The sequence below is a fragment of the Ictidomys tridecemlineatus genome, chromosome 3 (genome assembly GCF_052094955.1).
Source record: "Ictidomys tridecemlineatus isolate mIctTri1 chromosome 3, mIctTri1.hap1, whole genome shotgun sequence".
NCBI lineage: Eukaryota > Metazoa > Chordata > Mammalia > Rodentia > Sciuridae > Ictidomys > Ictidomys tridecemlineatus.
In genome coordinates, this window is record NC_135479.1 from 6514347 (window position 1) to 6528569 (window position 14223).

At 53.1% G+C, this 14223-nt stretch overlaps 2 protein-coding genes across 4 annotated transcripts in view; both read left to right on the forward strand.

Annotated features, from left to right (window-relative positions):
* The window catches only part of Cd300e (CD300e molecule), a 50688-nt gene extending 47744 nt beyond the window's left edge, over positions 1–2944 (forward strand). For both annotated transcript variants that reach the window (XM_078041736.1, XM_078041735.1), the window contains exon 4: positions 629–2944. In XM_078041736.1, coding sequence (XP_077897862.1) covers positions 629–803 — 175 coding nt within the window. In that variant the 3' untranslated portion in view covers positions 804–2944. The remainder of the gene's footprint in view (positions 1–628) is intronic.
* Positions 2945–9238: 6294 nt separating this feature from the next.
* Positions 9239–14223, forward strand: part of LOC144375973 (CMRF35-like molecule 5) — a 29343-nt gene continuing 24358 nt past the window's right edge. The window contains exon 1 of one of the 2 annotated variants that reach the window (XM_078041730.1): positions 9239–9601. In XM_078041730.1, coding sequence (XP_077897856.1) covers positions 9562–9601 — 40 coding nt within the window. In that variant the 5' untranslated portion in view covers positions 9239–9561. The remainder of the gene's footprint in view (positions 9602–14223) is intronic. The other variant, XM_078041729.1, reaches the window with a different exon arrangement.

Consider the following 14223-nt stretch of genomic DNA (forward strand, 5'->3'; position numbering starts at 1 on the left):
GCCTCACCGCCGCTGTCTTTCCCCAACTCTGGTCTCAGCGCTCACATCCTCTGAGGCTGAGTCGGGGAGGCTGCAGACACAGGCCAGAGGCTGGCTTGGGTGGCCGGACAGCCCCTGGTCCCTCCCACACCCTCCTGCCCTCAGGGTCTGGACCTGTGGCCCTTCCGAAGGTCTTTGCTCAGCTGGGCCTCTTGCCAGCAGGAGCTGCCTCTGGGGTCTGGGGAGACAGGCGGCTTCAGGCTGGAGTTTCAGTCTGTTTTCCCTCTTCTCCCAGAGATCCCCAGGGAGGGCTGCGCTGCTGCCATCAGACCCTGAAGGGAGGGACAAGGGACAAGGACTTTGCAGTGAGAGTGAGGATTGGTTTCAAGAAGTTGGCATGCAGAAGGGACAGAGGGGGTGACCCTGGAGCTCCCGGGGCCTCTTCTCTGTCCTCTCCGTCATCTCTCCTCCGTGAGACCCTCTTGAGGAGGGGTGAAGGGGCCACAGAGGTGCTCCCTGGGTCCGTTCTCTGTTGAGTTCTCAATTATTTGGGCTCTAAAATCAGGGCCCAGGGAGAGGTGGGGAGAGAAAGGTCCTGGGGCTTCCCCTGCAGGAGGCAGCTCATGCCTTGTTCCCGTGCCCCCCACAGGTCCCTGCTCAGCAGTGTCCACTTCCTGCTTCTCGTCTTCCTGAAGGTGCCCCTGCTTCTGAACATGCTCAGTGCTGTCCTCTGGGTGAACAGGCCTCAGAGGGCCCCTGGGGGTGGACAGAGGCTGCTTGTCTGGAACCTCTACAGTGCGCCACCCCAGAAATGCCCTGCGTAAGGACGAAGCTCCTTCAGACTGTACGAGAAGGACGTTTGACTCTGGACTCCAGGGCGGGGAGGCAGCAGTCACCAGCTTCTGTAGGGACTTATTGTTCCTGTGCCTCAAAGGAGGGGCCTGGGTCTTAGAGGACTCTTCTTTGGAGTCCTCAGCATGGAAGAGAGAGTGAAACTCCCCTGGGCCCCTGTTTGGGGGTCCTCTTTTCTCCTCCCGGCTCACGCCCTCTTCCCAAGGCCAAGAATTCTCTGGGAGTTTCATGTTCGTGCACAAAAGCATCCGAGGTCAACTTCCCAGGGGAGAGTCGCCTCCTTCCTACAGATGGGAGCCTCGTCGCTCCGCCTCTGGGCTCACAGGGCGCCAGCCCCTCTCCTGGGACGAGCCAGGGCCCGGGTCCTGCTCAGCAGCTCCCCACTTTCCTGCACACTCAGTGTTCCTTCCCCTCTTCTGGCGCCTTTGGGTCTCCCTGGGCTTTAAGCCTCGCCCCGTCCCCGTGAGCAGGGGTCGGGCTCAGCACACCTGCCTAGGCTGGGCACGGCTGCGCGGCTCCATGGGGCGGGTTGGAGCAGCGGTGGGAGGAGGAGGCCGTGGCTTCCCCGAACGCCACTCCTGACCCTGGGGGCCTCCTCTGCTCGGTGTTGACCAAGAGTCCATCTGCCTGAGACCGCCTGTCAGCAGTCAGTCCCTCCCTGGGGTGGGCAGCTTTTCACAGGCAGGGTGCAGGCTGGGAGGTGAGGGGACACTCTGCCACCCGGGGACCGAGCCCAGGAGGAGGCCCCGCGGGCTGAATGCCTCAGTTGCTCCCCGCGTGGCTTGCGAGGGGACTCCACTGCCTGCCCCAGCGTCGCCATCTCCTCTCCCTCCCTGCTCTGGGCCAGTCCTCTCCCTCCCCCAGGCCACTCCTGCCCTGAACTAGGGATGCCAGTTTCCAGAGAGGGGACGCATCCAGAGGACAGCAGGAGTGAAAGCAGGGTAGAGGCAGCCGTTATGGTAACCGTGGCCCCTGGGAGACCTGTCCGCAGAAGGGTGCTGTCCCCTGTGGTTTTCACGGTGAGCTGTGTCCAAGGTGAGCTGACCTGGAGCTAAGGTGGAGCCTGTCACGGGGCAGAGGCTCGACTCTGGCCTAGGTTTTTATTTTCATTTATTTATTTTTTGAGGTGCTGGGATGGAACCCAGGGCCTCGTGGACCACCGAGGGCACCCCCCACACACCCTTAAGCTTTTATTGAGAACAGTTGGGCGGGCTTGGCCAGAACCAGAGGAGATGGTGGGTGTCCTCTAGGAGAGCTTCCTTAGCCAACGTGGGGCATCTGGAGGAGTGGCAGGCTCCAGCTGGGGGGCCAGAGGAAGGGGCGTCGTCCACAGACGTGGGCTGGTCAGCAGCAGGCCTGGGGATGCAGAGCTCACGTTTCTGTGTGTGACCGGGTCACCAGGCAGAGGGTCTTGCAGGAAGCCAGAGAGGGGAGCCGGTGGAGTGTGAGGGCCGGGGAGGCAGGCCTGTGTCCAGAGCACTGGAGCCCAGAGAAGGGTGAACTGGGCGGGGAAGGCTCAGGACCAAGGACAGAGCCCACGGCCACCACCAGGGGTAGGAGGAGACACTGACCAAGGCGAAGGAGAGAGGCCAAAGACCATGCATGTCTCAAGGAGAGCCCAGCTAGAGAGGCACAGAGAGCAGGGTGAGAAGGGGCCACGGAACTTACAGTTCAGAGTCACCGTGGACGCCCAGGACAGCAGGTCAGCAGGCAGAGATCAGAAGGAGTGGATAGGTGGCCAGGACTGGGGGCAGCAGGGGTGGGGACAGGCATGGTGGCTTCCTAGGCTTTAACACTCCCTCCTCCTCCCCTCCATCCCAGCCTTCCTTCTAGGTTTCCTTTATTTATCCTTTATTTCTCCATCTCTGGTTGTCATTTTGAGTATGTCACATAAGTGGAAGTAGACAGTAGGTAGGATCGACTTTTGTTTTAAAGTAAGCCCTTAAGATCCTTGGTTGTTGCAGTTATCGTCCATTCCTTTTCATTGCTGAGTCGTCTTCCACTGTTTGAATGTAGCAAGCTTTGTTTAACGACTTGCCTGTTGAAGAGTGTTTGGGTCGTTTCCTGGATTTTACTATTATGAATAAAGCTGTTGTGAATGTTCACATATAAATTTGTGTGTGTGTGTGTGAATACGCATATGTATCTCCCTGGGATATATGACAGTGAAATTGTCATCATGTGGTAAGTGCAGGGTTAGTCTTATAGGAAACTTCCAAACTATTTCCAAAGTGGCTGTACCATTTTATGTTCCCACCTGCAATGTCTGAGGATCCAGTTTCTTTGAATCTTTGCTAGTATTTGGTTTTCTTAATTTTTTTGGCACCAGGGATTGAACGCAGGGGCACTTAACCACTGAGCAACATCCCCAGCCCTTTTCATTTTTTGTTTTGTGACAGGGTCTCCTAAGTTGCTCAGGGCCTCATTGAGTTGGTTGAGTTGATGAGGCTGGCTTTGGACTCACAATCCTTCTGCCTCAGCCTCCCAAGTTGCTGGGATTACAGGCGTGGGCCATCATGCCCAGCTGGCTTTCTAATTTTTAAAAATATTTCTGGCTATTCTAGTGGGTGTGTGGTGATCGTCCAACATGGGTTTGATGTAATTTCCCTTATAACTAAAGGCATTGAACACCTTGTGGCAGGCTGGTTTTCACCTGTGCATCCGCTTTGGTGAAATGTCTGTTCCTGTCTGTTATGTAATCGAGGTGTTTTTTTTATTATTATTATTACTTTTACTGTTGAGTTTTGCGCGCTTTTCCTGTATCGTAGACACCAGTCGTGACTTCTTCCTCACAGGCTCTGTCACGGTCTTTAATTGTGATGAGGTACAATGTGATCCTTTTCCCCTTTAATGATGGGCTTTGCTTTCTCCTAACCTCCTCGTGTGCCCTGTATTGATTCCTATTTGTTTTTTCTAAAACTTTCATAGTTTTTATGGTTTGCATTTTAACTCGTGCACCGTGGTGCATTTTGGATCTCTTGCCCCTGACGGTGTGCAGTTGAGGATCTGTTTTGGTGGGGCTTGTGGGCTCTGTGGACCTCCATGGCTGCAGCAGAACTTGTGGAGCAGAGTTTCCTTCGTTCACTGAATTGTCTCTGCTCCTTTGTCAAAAGCGGGTGGAAGACATATGGTGTGAACTGGAGCCCAGGGACAGCGGAGTCCTCAGAGGACGCGATCAGAACCAAGGACAGGGCCTCTCCCACCCTCACGGAGACACCTGCTCAGGCTGGAAACGCCACTACAAGGTACAGTGACCAGGGCTGGGCTGGGGCTCAGTGGCAGAGCGCTTAGCTGGCACGGGCGAGGCCCTGGGTTCCATCCTCAGCACCACATAAAATAAAGACATTGTGTCTGCGCACAGCTAACAACAACAACAACAAAAACACAGGGACCAAGCACAACAGACGTGTCTTCATGTCCCACGCAAGTCATGGGAGCTGCTCTGTGGCCTCCAAGCAACGGAGGGAGGTTTCAGAGCCAGGTATTTATGCCTGGGCCATATGGTGTCCCCAGCAGGCATGGGGACTGACCTTCCAAGGTGCACAGATGGGCCTGGAGGGACAGAGTGGGGGCCAGCCCCCGCCTGGCACTCAGGGGCCGAGCCTGCTCTGCTACCTGCCTGGTGACTGGGGACCAGGGGGTCCCACCGTCAGGTCTCTGTGATCTTTCATGTGATGTGAAGGGGCTAGGTTAAGAGTCTTCCGTGTGGCAGCTGAAAACTGTGGCTGGGATTTCCTTGACCCTCCTTCCATTAAGAGTTGGGGTTTACGTGCCCTCCCCCTGGGTCTGGGTGGGCTGGGACGAAGCCAACCAGCAGATGACAGACCTGTTCCTCATCATGCTGTCTTTGGGTCCCTGGGATTGAACCCAGGGGTGCTTAACCACTGCGCCACGTTCAAAGCCCTTTTTGTATTGCAAACCAGGGTCTCACTAAGTTGCACAGGGCCTCGATAAGTTGCTGAGGCTGACCTTGAACTTGTGATCCTCCTGCCTCAGCCTCCCCGGCTGCTGGGAATGCAGGTGTGCACCACTGCACCGGGCACAGATGTGTTTCTCCATTTTTTTCTATCAACATTCTCCTAAGGAGGCTGTGAAGGTGAGTTCCCCCTCAAACTTCTGCCCCATATTTTTTTATATTTATTTTTTAGTTTTAGGGGGACACAATATCTTTATTTTACATTTATGTGGTGCTGAGGATCGAACCCAGTGCCTCATGCATGCTAGGCGAGCGCTCTACCTCTGAGCCACAAGCCCAGCCCCTCCCAGAACATTTTAGTACCAAGGAGACACTTGGTATCCTGGGGTGGGGAGCGGTTCCCCTGGAGAAGCCCAGGGACAACTGTATGCACATATGTTTTGTGTCTGAAAGGAGCACATATTTTCTCCTGCGGGGAGTGCAGGTGTAGAACGTGGCCACGGGACTCTACCTGGCTCCCGAGGCCCCACCAGAGACCTGTTCTTTCCTGGGTCTCCTGCCCCGTTTGCTCTGTGGATCACGCTTGGGAGATGCCCCTCTTGGAACCAGCTGCCCCGGGAGGCTTGGTGCAGGGTCTCCAGGCAGCCTTCCCAGACGCGCTCAGTCCTGGGCCACACCAGCCGGCGACCCAGCCTGGAGCCTGCAGAGGCCCCAGGGGATAACAGCACCCACGGCTTCCCAACCAAGGCCCAGACCTTTGGATGAGGGAGCAGGCCCTCCCTGCCGCTCACTGGTTCCCCATCTGGCCAGTCTGTGGTGTAACCACAAAGTGACACATGGACACAGGACAGCTGGGACACTCCAGCTCAACCAGCTATGGGGCAACCATGTTTAAGACAGCAGCGGTGCGCAGGACCGTGGGCAGCTGTGGAGGCCGATGGGCCTCTGTGGTCGACCCCAGCGTGGGATGGGAGGCGGGGCTTCGCAGCGGCAGCGGCCTGGGCTGTTCTGATTCAGAGAGCACAGACTCCTGAAGGGAGATCTGCCTTCGCTGGAGTGAACTGTGGTCACCAGGAAGTAAGATGGGGCAGGAGGTGTTCCTGGCCACAGACCGTCCCTGGCTTTGGCAGCTCTGACATCTCACCCTCTGCTGCTCCTCATGCTCCTGTGACAAATCCCCAGCCTCAAAGAGACTTGATCGTCAGAAGTGACCTGTTGACTCCAGAGGCTGGGGCAGGAGGATTGCAAGTTCGAGGCCAGCCTCAGTAACTTAGTGAGATCCTGTCTCAAAATAAAAACATAAAAATAAAAAGGGCTGGGGGTGCGGCTGAGTGGTAGAGTGCTTACCTAGCATATGTGAGGCTCTGGGTTTGCTCCCCAGCACCCCAACAAACAACAGCAACGCCCACCCCCAAAACGAAAGGTGGCCTGTGCATAGCAGGTAAGATCAGGCAGAGGAAAGGAACTCAGCAAATGGCATGTTTACATTCTTGCTGAAGAATATCTACCACAAGAGGAGAAGCTCTAGGAAGCAGGAGAGTCAAACAGTCCTGCGCGGTCTCAGAAGAACCACAGATGTGCAGCCGAAGTTCTCTGAAGAAGCCACTTCTGTATAAAAGTCCTGTAGACTGTTTGACCTTGACCAAGTAGCATGTCATGATTGTGGAGAGATGAAATCTTGAGGCCAAGAGCCAGAATGACCTTGGGCTACCCTTGAAGAGCCCTTTACTTTCGTCTTCTGTATCTGGCCTGACATCCTTAGGACCATGAGGCCCAACCGTCAGAATTTGCCAGGACACTTATCAGACCTCCAGCCTCCACCAGCCCTAAAGCTAAGGAGGCTCTAACATCAGAAGCATGTAAAAGATTTCCCTGCTCTGATGTAGCCTGCCTGCCTAATGCCCCACCAACATATTTGGCAAGTGTACTCGATTTATCGCCTTCTCTGTTCTATGGTTAACCTCTTTGTTCATGTAACCTCTTCCATGGTGGAACTTCACATCCAGGGCAACTTGCAATCATGTTCCCAGACCATGGTCATTCACATTTGGCACAGAATAAACTCGTTTCTTATTCTTTTATAGCAGAGTCATGATTTTACAGTAACATGCATAACCTGAACTCTCCAAAAACTGAGCTCATAAAAGAGATTGAATAGTTTTTGAAAATGGTTCAAAATAAAATACGGAGAAAACATATATATATATATTTTTTTAAATGAGCAGACAGAGCCCAAGAACGAAGTAGCAGCCTTCAGCCTTCTCATCCCTTTCTCCCATGACCTTGTGGTCCCTAGACAAATCAATCCCCTCCAAGGGCCGTAGTGATGCTGCCCAACACCTACGCCTTCAGCGGCATCCCCACTGGCTTAGCGGGCACAGCCCTCGCTGACTTTGGTCGACCTGAGGTTTGGTTGCTCTCCTTTCCCACAATCCCCAACCTCTCCCAGGTGTTCTAGCCGAGCTTGCGGGTCTGCTCTGCTCCCTGCTTTCTGCCTCTGCTCTCTTCTACCTGGGCCTCCCTTTGTAAGTCCCACCGCCAAGCTCAGGTCTAATATTTCCTCTTGGAAGCAGGGGAAGAGAGCCTGCCCCCTTCAACTTGATTATTTACCCACTTAGTTCTCCTGGGAGGGTGTCTTTCCCGGCTCTGACCCCTAGGTGGCAGCAGCTGTGAGCTCTGCCATCTCCCAGGTCCATGCACTTGGCATTTCTTTGGTCTAGTAGAGTATTGAGCCATTCATTATTCATGTCCCCTGCATAGTCCCTGTCTCTGTGTAAGAACCTGACCCCTCCCCACATGCCATGCTGGGACATCTCCACCCCCCGCCCCAGGGACCACCCTGGTTTTCTCCTTGAGTTGGCCTTGATCCCAGTGCTCGGGAGCCCTGACGAGACACGTGGGTTTCAGAGAGCAGGCAAGCCACATCCACGAAGCCACTGTGCTCTTCTCACCCTGCGGCCCACTCTGGCTCTCCTGCCACGCTTCGTCTGGTGCTTCTGCAGTCTTGCTGAGCTCCGGGTTCTGCACTGTGTGCATCAGGACAACCTTTCTCCAGGCAGCAGACAGCAGAACAATGACTCCCCAGGACTTCCTGAGCCCAGAACCCGGGAACACATGATGTCGCACGGCAAGGAGTTGTTCAGGCAGCAGATGGATTTCTAAGACGGTTATCAGTGGACCCAGGGGAGGTTAGCCTGGGCAACCTGGGTGGACCCCGCGTAATCACAGGGTCCTGAGGAGCGACAGGGGGAGGGAGGAGGGTCGGCGTCAGGTGATGAAATGGGACAAAGCACCAACGGCTTTGACGGCTTTGCAGACAGAAGGATGTGGGTGTCCTTTAGAAGGTGGAGAGGCCGGGGAACAGACTCTCCCCTGGAGCTCCAGAGGCAACCAGCCTGCTGACACCTGGGCTTTTAGCCAGTGAGACCCACGCCAGACTCCTCATCTCCAGAACCGCAAGACAATAAAACCGTATGAGCTTGTTGAGGTTCTCTGTAGGGAGTGTCCTGAGGTCCTGGAGCTGCAGGCAGGGGAGGCCCACAGTGGACTTCCTGCTTCTGCTCCGCCCCGGGCCACACACACGGGTCCGTGGCAGAGAGCGCTGCAGGAGCAGCCATGGGGTAGCGGAAGACAAGCCTGTGAGGCCAGCTCTGCTTCACCACGGAGGGCTTTGCTGAGGTGGGATTGCTGTCTGGGTGGCTGCAGGCCCCGAGTCACCTATCAAGGCGTCCCAGGCTTGGGTGGGTTTGCTGGACCTGCTGCAGTTTGCTGGACCTGCTGCACCCAGTGCAGTGTGTGTGCGCGGTGGCCCAGGTGACTCCCCTGCCCAGGAATGGTGAAGCTCTTGGTCTTAGCAGTACAAGTCACCCCGCCTGTCTCCTCTTGCATCTATTTGGTTTATGATCCAGACACAAAATTCCTTCAATGACAAAAACAAAACCCACACAGACAGGAAATATAAAAGGGACGGGGGCAGAGAGAGCATGTGACAGAGAGAGGAGAGGGACCCTCTGAAGGAAGTGCGGAGACACGGGGCGGGTCACTCTGAAGGTCCTAGCACAAGCAGAGTCGGAGCAGTGTGGTGGCCTATGGCCAACAGCCAGGGTGACAGGTGCAGAGATGGGAGGAAGCTCCGGGCAAATGAGGCCAAAGAGAAAAAGTGGCTTCTCGTTCCTGACACACCCCAGCAGGCCTGAGCTGCAGAGGGGCCGGGACCGGAGGAAGCCATCCCGAGGCGGGTCGGGCCTGGGGAGGACGGCAGCCCAGTGCAGGAGGGGGGCTTTGAGTGCCCTTTGGCAGGGCCGCTGGAAGGAGTGTGGGGCAGCTGCGGTTCCCCCAGCGAGACCAGCCGTGAGCCCTGCCACTGTCTTCTTCCTCAAGGGCAGACTCAGCCCAGTTCAGCCACTGGAGCTCTCTCTGCCTCCCCAGTGCTTGCTGGGCAAGGCTTACAGAGAACTGAGGCTACTCCAGGAAAAGTTCAGAGGTGACAGAGCCTGCCGCCCTGCGGCTCCTCAGTGGTCCCCTCGCCCTCCTCCGCCTCACCCCGGTGCACTTCCTGTATGCAGACCTGACCCCACGGTTGATCCGCTTTCTTTCCCACACTTAGGGAAGTTGTGCCTTGCGCCACCCAGTGTGGCCGGGTCTTCTCAAAGGACGACGCCCCCTTTCTCCTAACACATAAAACTGGGGAGTCGGAGTCGAGGAGAGAAGCCCAAGGGAGGCGGAGGCGGGTTGGGGTCACTCACTCCAGAGCCGGCTTCAGTCCTCCAGGTCCGTGGGGGTCTGTCATCACCGACAGGAGCCGAGGCGGGACCATGTGGCTGTTCCCTGCTCTGCTCTTCCTCCTCCTTCCAGGTGAGTGGAGCTGGAGGTGGACCTGGGAAGTCAGAGGCTGGGCAGGAGACAGAGGGTCTGTCCTGGGGAAGTGGCAGGGCCATCTTTAGCTCTCCAGATGCTAATTCAGTCGATAAGAAGCGAGTTTTTGTAATCTGGTGGGTTCTGGGGTAGGTGTTGTGGAAACCAACAAGAAACAAGACAAAATTAAAATGCCTCTTTCCAGAAGCGTGCTTCTCAACTCTGGTGGTTCTGCACAGCCGGAGGAGAGTGGGTGGACTAAGGAACCCGTGCACCCTGTCAAAGGACATTTTTATTTTTAGTAGACATGATCATTGTGCATGTTTAGGGAATACCGTGGGACATTTCAACCCAGGTGTGCAGCGGGTAAGGTCAGAGTGGAGCGATGGGCACATCCCTCACCTTGGACATCCCACAGAGTTCAATATTGAGCTGATGGTTGCCAACCACAGTTATCCTGTGGTGCCAGACAACTCCTTCCTCCCGGCTGCACCCATCGTGTCCATCACCCAGTCATGCCTGGGCAGCGGGGTAGGTTGCAGGGAAGTCAAAGAAGATGCCCAGAGACAGCATGTGAGACTGAGATTTGTTGGGCAAGGCTTACAGAGAACTGTGGCCGTTCCAGGAAAAGTTCAGAGGTAACAGACAGACAGACAGACAGCACCTCTGTCCCCCACAGTGCTTCACCCAGCAGGGCCTCCTCTCCACGGTGGTGGTGTCTGTGGAGGTCCTCAGGACTGCCCTGTGGGCACTGAGGGGTTTTTGGTGAGGCTGCGGAAGCAGGGACGGCATCGTCACCATCTGGCTCTGTGAGCTTGTCTGAGCAGCGTCCCAAGGAGCGAGCGCCCTGGTGCACGGGAGAAGCGTCTTTCCACAGATAGCCTGGCTCGCCTTGGTTCCCAGTGTGCGTGAGGGAAGGCCAGCGTCCTTCAAGATGGTGTCTGGACATCCTGGCCAGGCCTGCTCTCAGTGTCCCCTTACCTTGGGTTTTGGAGATGGAGTGGGGTGCTCGGGGACATGGTGTTTGACTGGTCCCCTTTGCTCTAAGGGTGTCGCCACCCTCCCCACTCACCGCTCTCTCTCGACCCTCCCGTCCACATGCTGACCACGGTTCTGTTTCCTACTTCTTTGGGATCAAACTTTTAGTTCCGTGTGTGAGTGAAAACGTGCAGCAGGCATCTGCCGTCTGACTCAGGTCACTTAACATTCTGTCCTTCAGGTCCGCCCACGTGCCTTGAACGACAGTTTCTTGCGTTTATGGCTGAGTGGTATTTCCCGTGTATAGGTCCCATGTTTTATTTGTCCACTCATCCACCAGTGGACCCCCAGGGTGATTCCATCTCAGGGCTCTTGTGAACTGTGCTGCAGCGGGGGTGCAGGGGTCTCTTCAACACGCCGACTCCACTTATTGTGGCTGTGTACCCAGGGGGGGATGGCTGGGTCCCCTAGTGGTGTATCTGTCGTTGCTTGAGGAAGCTCCACGCTGCTCCCCACCACAGCTTATGAGAGAGTTCCCCTTTCCCCACACCCTCAGCAGCATGGGTGGCTTCTTGTCTTTTTGGTAATGGCCATTCTAGTTGGGGTGAAATGATAGACCTTGTGGCTGGGGTCTGTATTTGCCTGATGATTAGTGATTGAACCTTTCTTCCTGTGGCCATTTGTGTGTCCTCTTGGGGAAATGTCTATTCAGGTCCTTTGCTCATTTTTCAGTTCCGTTCTCCTCCTCGTTGTTATCATCTTGCTGTTGGGTTCCTCGTATGTCCTGGAAGTTAACCTCTTGCTGCAGAGTGGTTTGCGAATGTCCCTCCCGTTCTGCCTCTTCACCCCGGTGACTGCGTCCTTCCCGTACGGAAGCTCACTCGGTGGGATTCCGTTTCTCAGTTTTTGCTTTTGTGGCTGGTGCTACAGGGGTCATAGCCAAGAATCTTCCTGAAGCCCATGTCCTGAAGCATTTCCCTGTATTTTCTTTTAGTAGTTTCAGCTTTTGCATTTAACCCTGTGATCCATTTTGAGCTGATTTTTTAACATGTTGAGAGATAAGGGTCAAATTTCTTTTTCCTGCATGTGGATATCCATTTCCCCCAGCACCATTTATTGAAGAGACTTTCCTTCTCCAATGTAGGTTCTTGCTGCCTTTATCAAAATCCAGGTGGCTATAAATATGTGGATTTATTTCTGTGGCTTTTGTCTCCTTTGCTGGTGTGTGTGTCTCTTCCTCTATTAGCACCGTACTACTCTTGATTCCTATTGCTTTGTTCTAGGTTTGCAGTAAAGTACTGTAACGCTCCATCTTTGTTCTTTTTCTCAGGATACCTCTGGCTATTTGGGGGTCTCCTGTGGTTCCATAGGAATTTTAGGAGAACTTTTTCTATTTCTGTGATGGGTGCTGTGGGTGTTTTGATAGGAATTGCACTGAATCTGTGGGTCTCTTGGGGTAGTATGGACGTTTTAACAATGATTCTTCCAATCCACAAACATGAGATCTCTTTCCCTTTTGGGTGTCCTCTTCAATTTTCTTTTGTCGGGATTTTTCAATTTGGATTGTAAAAATCATTCACTTCCTTGATAAACTCTCTTCCTAGGAATTTGATTTTTTAAGCCTTGTGAATGGGATTACTTTCTTTATTTCTTTCGCAGCCATTTGACTATTGGCAATTCTTTTAAGATACTGATTTTTGCAAATTGATTTTGTATCCTACAACCTTAGTAAGTTTATCAGTTCTTTATATCTGTATAGAATCATGTCACCTGCAAACAGGGATAACCTGGCCTCCTCCTTGTCTCTTTGGATGCTCTCCCCCCTTTCTTTCTCCTGTCTTTTTGCTCTGGAAGAACTTCTAATGCCATATTGAATAAGACAGATGGAAGGTGACCTCCTTCCCTGTTCCTGATGTTCAAGGAGGGAACTTCAGCCCTCCCCTGTTCACTGTGGTCTAGGCTGCGGTTTTGTCATATATGGACCTTATTATGTTGATGCGCATCCCTCCTACACCTGATTTTTGAGGGCTTTAATCATGAAGGGATGCTGAATTTTATATGGATGCTTTCTCTGCTCCTGTTGAGGTGGTCACCTGGTTTCTACCCTTCCTTCTGATGGTCTCTTATGTTTATCAATCTCCGTGTGTAGAGTCATCCTGGTGTTCCTGGGGTGAGTCCTACTTGATCATGTAATGGGGGCAAAAAACTCCCCCAAAGAAAAGCCCAGGACCAGATGAATTCGCCATTGCCTTTCCTTAAGTTTTAAAGGAGAACGGTTGCCAGTTCTTCTCAAATTATCCCAAAGTATCGAAAGGGAGGAAACCCTTCCAAACTCACTCTGAGGCCAACACGACCTTGACCCCCAAACCAGACAAGAACACAAAGAAGAAAACTGCACGCTCATGTCCCTGATGAACAGCTACAACAATCTCATCAAAATACCAGCAAATCCAATCCAACAACAGTTAAAAGAGATTATACACCACGTTCAAGTGGGATTTATGACAGGGATGCAAGGATGTTTCTTCTTTGTGAACACTTGGGAAGCGGGAGGGGAGAAGGTGAGGGAGACAGAGTGCTTAGGGTCCCTTATAAGAGCACTCATCCCATAGGAGGGTTCCACCCTGAGGACCTCGCCAAGCCCTGATCGTCTCCTAAGGCCCGTCTCTATCACCACGTGGAGAGCTAGGGCTTCAACACGTGAATTTTAGGGTAACAGATTCAGTCCATAGCATGCATAAATATGGACGCTGAGTTCATGAGGTCAACGCATCCCTAACCTTGGGGTAGTGCCATATGTTCAATGAGGAGGTCCTATTTTGAATATTTAGAAGCTATTGCAATACACTCATTTTGATTGATTTATTTGTGTGTGTGTGTGTGTGCTTTGTTTTTATGGATTACATATGCTGCAGGGTTTTCTACTTTATTGTTATGTCTTACTCCCTTCTTTTTCCTACATCAGAACTGGACAGTTTTGAGATTCAGTTGGGCAATGTTACTGCCTTTATTCTCTAATCACTAATTTCTCATATGTACAACTTCTTCCTCTAATTGCCTTGGGATGACTAATGCTGTCTCCTTGAAGTTAATGACTCTACTAATTTCTTTTCTCCCTAAAATGAATTCAGGAGAGTTTAAGGTGTAGAATTTACTTTTCTCCACTTTTGAAACTTGAGATTTAAGGCTGGGGATGTAAATCAGTGGTAGAGAGCTTGCCTAGCAGGTGCAGGACCTTGGACTCTCTGCCCAGTGCTTCAGAAACATTGAGTTACAATCCACACACCACAACATTCACTCTTCTAATGTGTAAAACTCAGTGGCTTTTAGTATATTTGCAAAGTTGCACGGTCATCCCTCTGTCCACTCCTGGAACATTTGCATCACCTCAGGAGGAAGTTGTTAGCCCGCTAGCAGTTGCTCCCCTCCCCACACCCCCTGCCTTCGAGGCCACCCATCTGCTGTCTGATCTCTGTGGATTTGTCTGATGAGGAAGTTTCCTATAAATGGAACCATTCTAGTGCCTGACTTCTGGCACTCTGTGTAATGTTTTCAAAGCTCATCAGTATGATAGCATGTATTAGAACGTCACTCTTTTTGCTAACAGTCCACTGTAGATATACCACATTTAGTCTACCCACTTA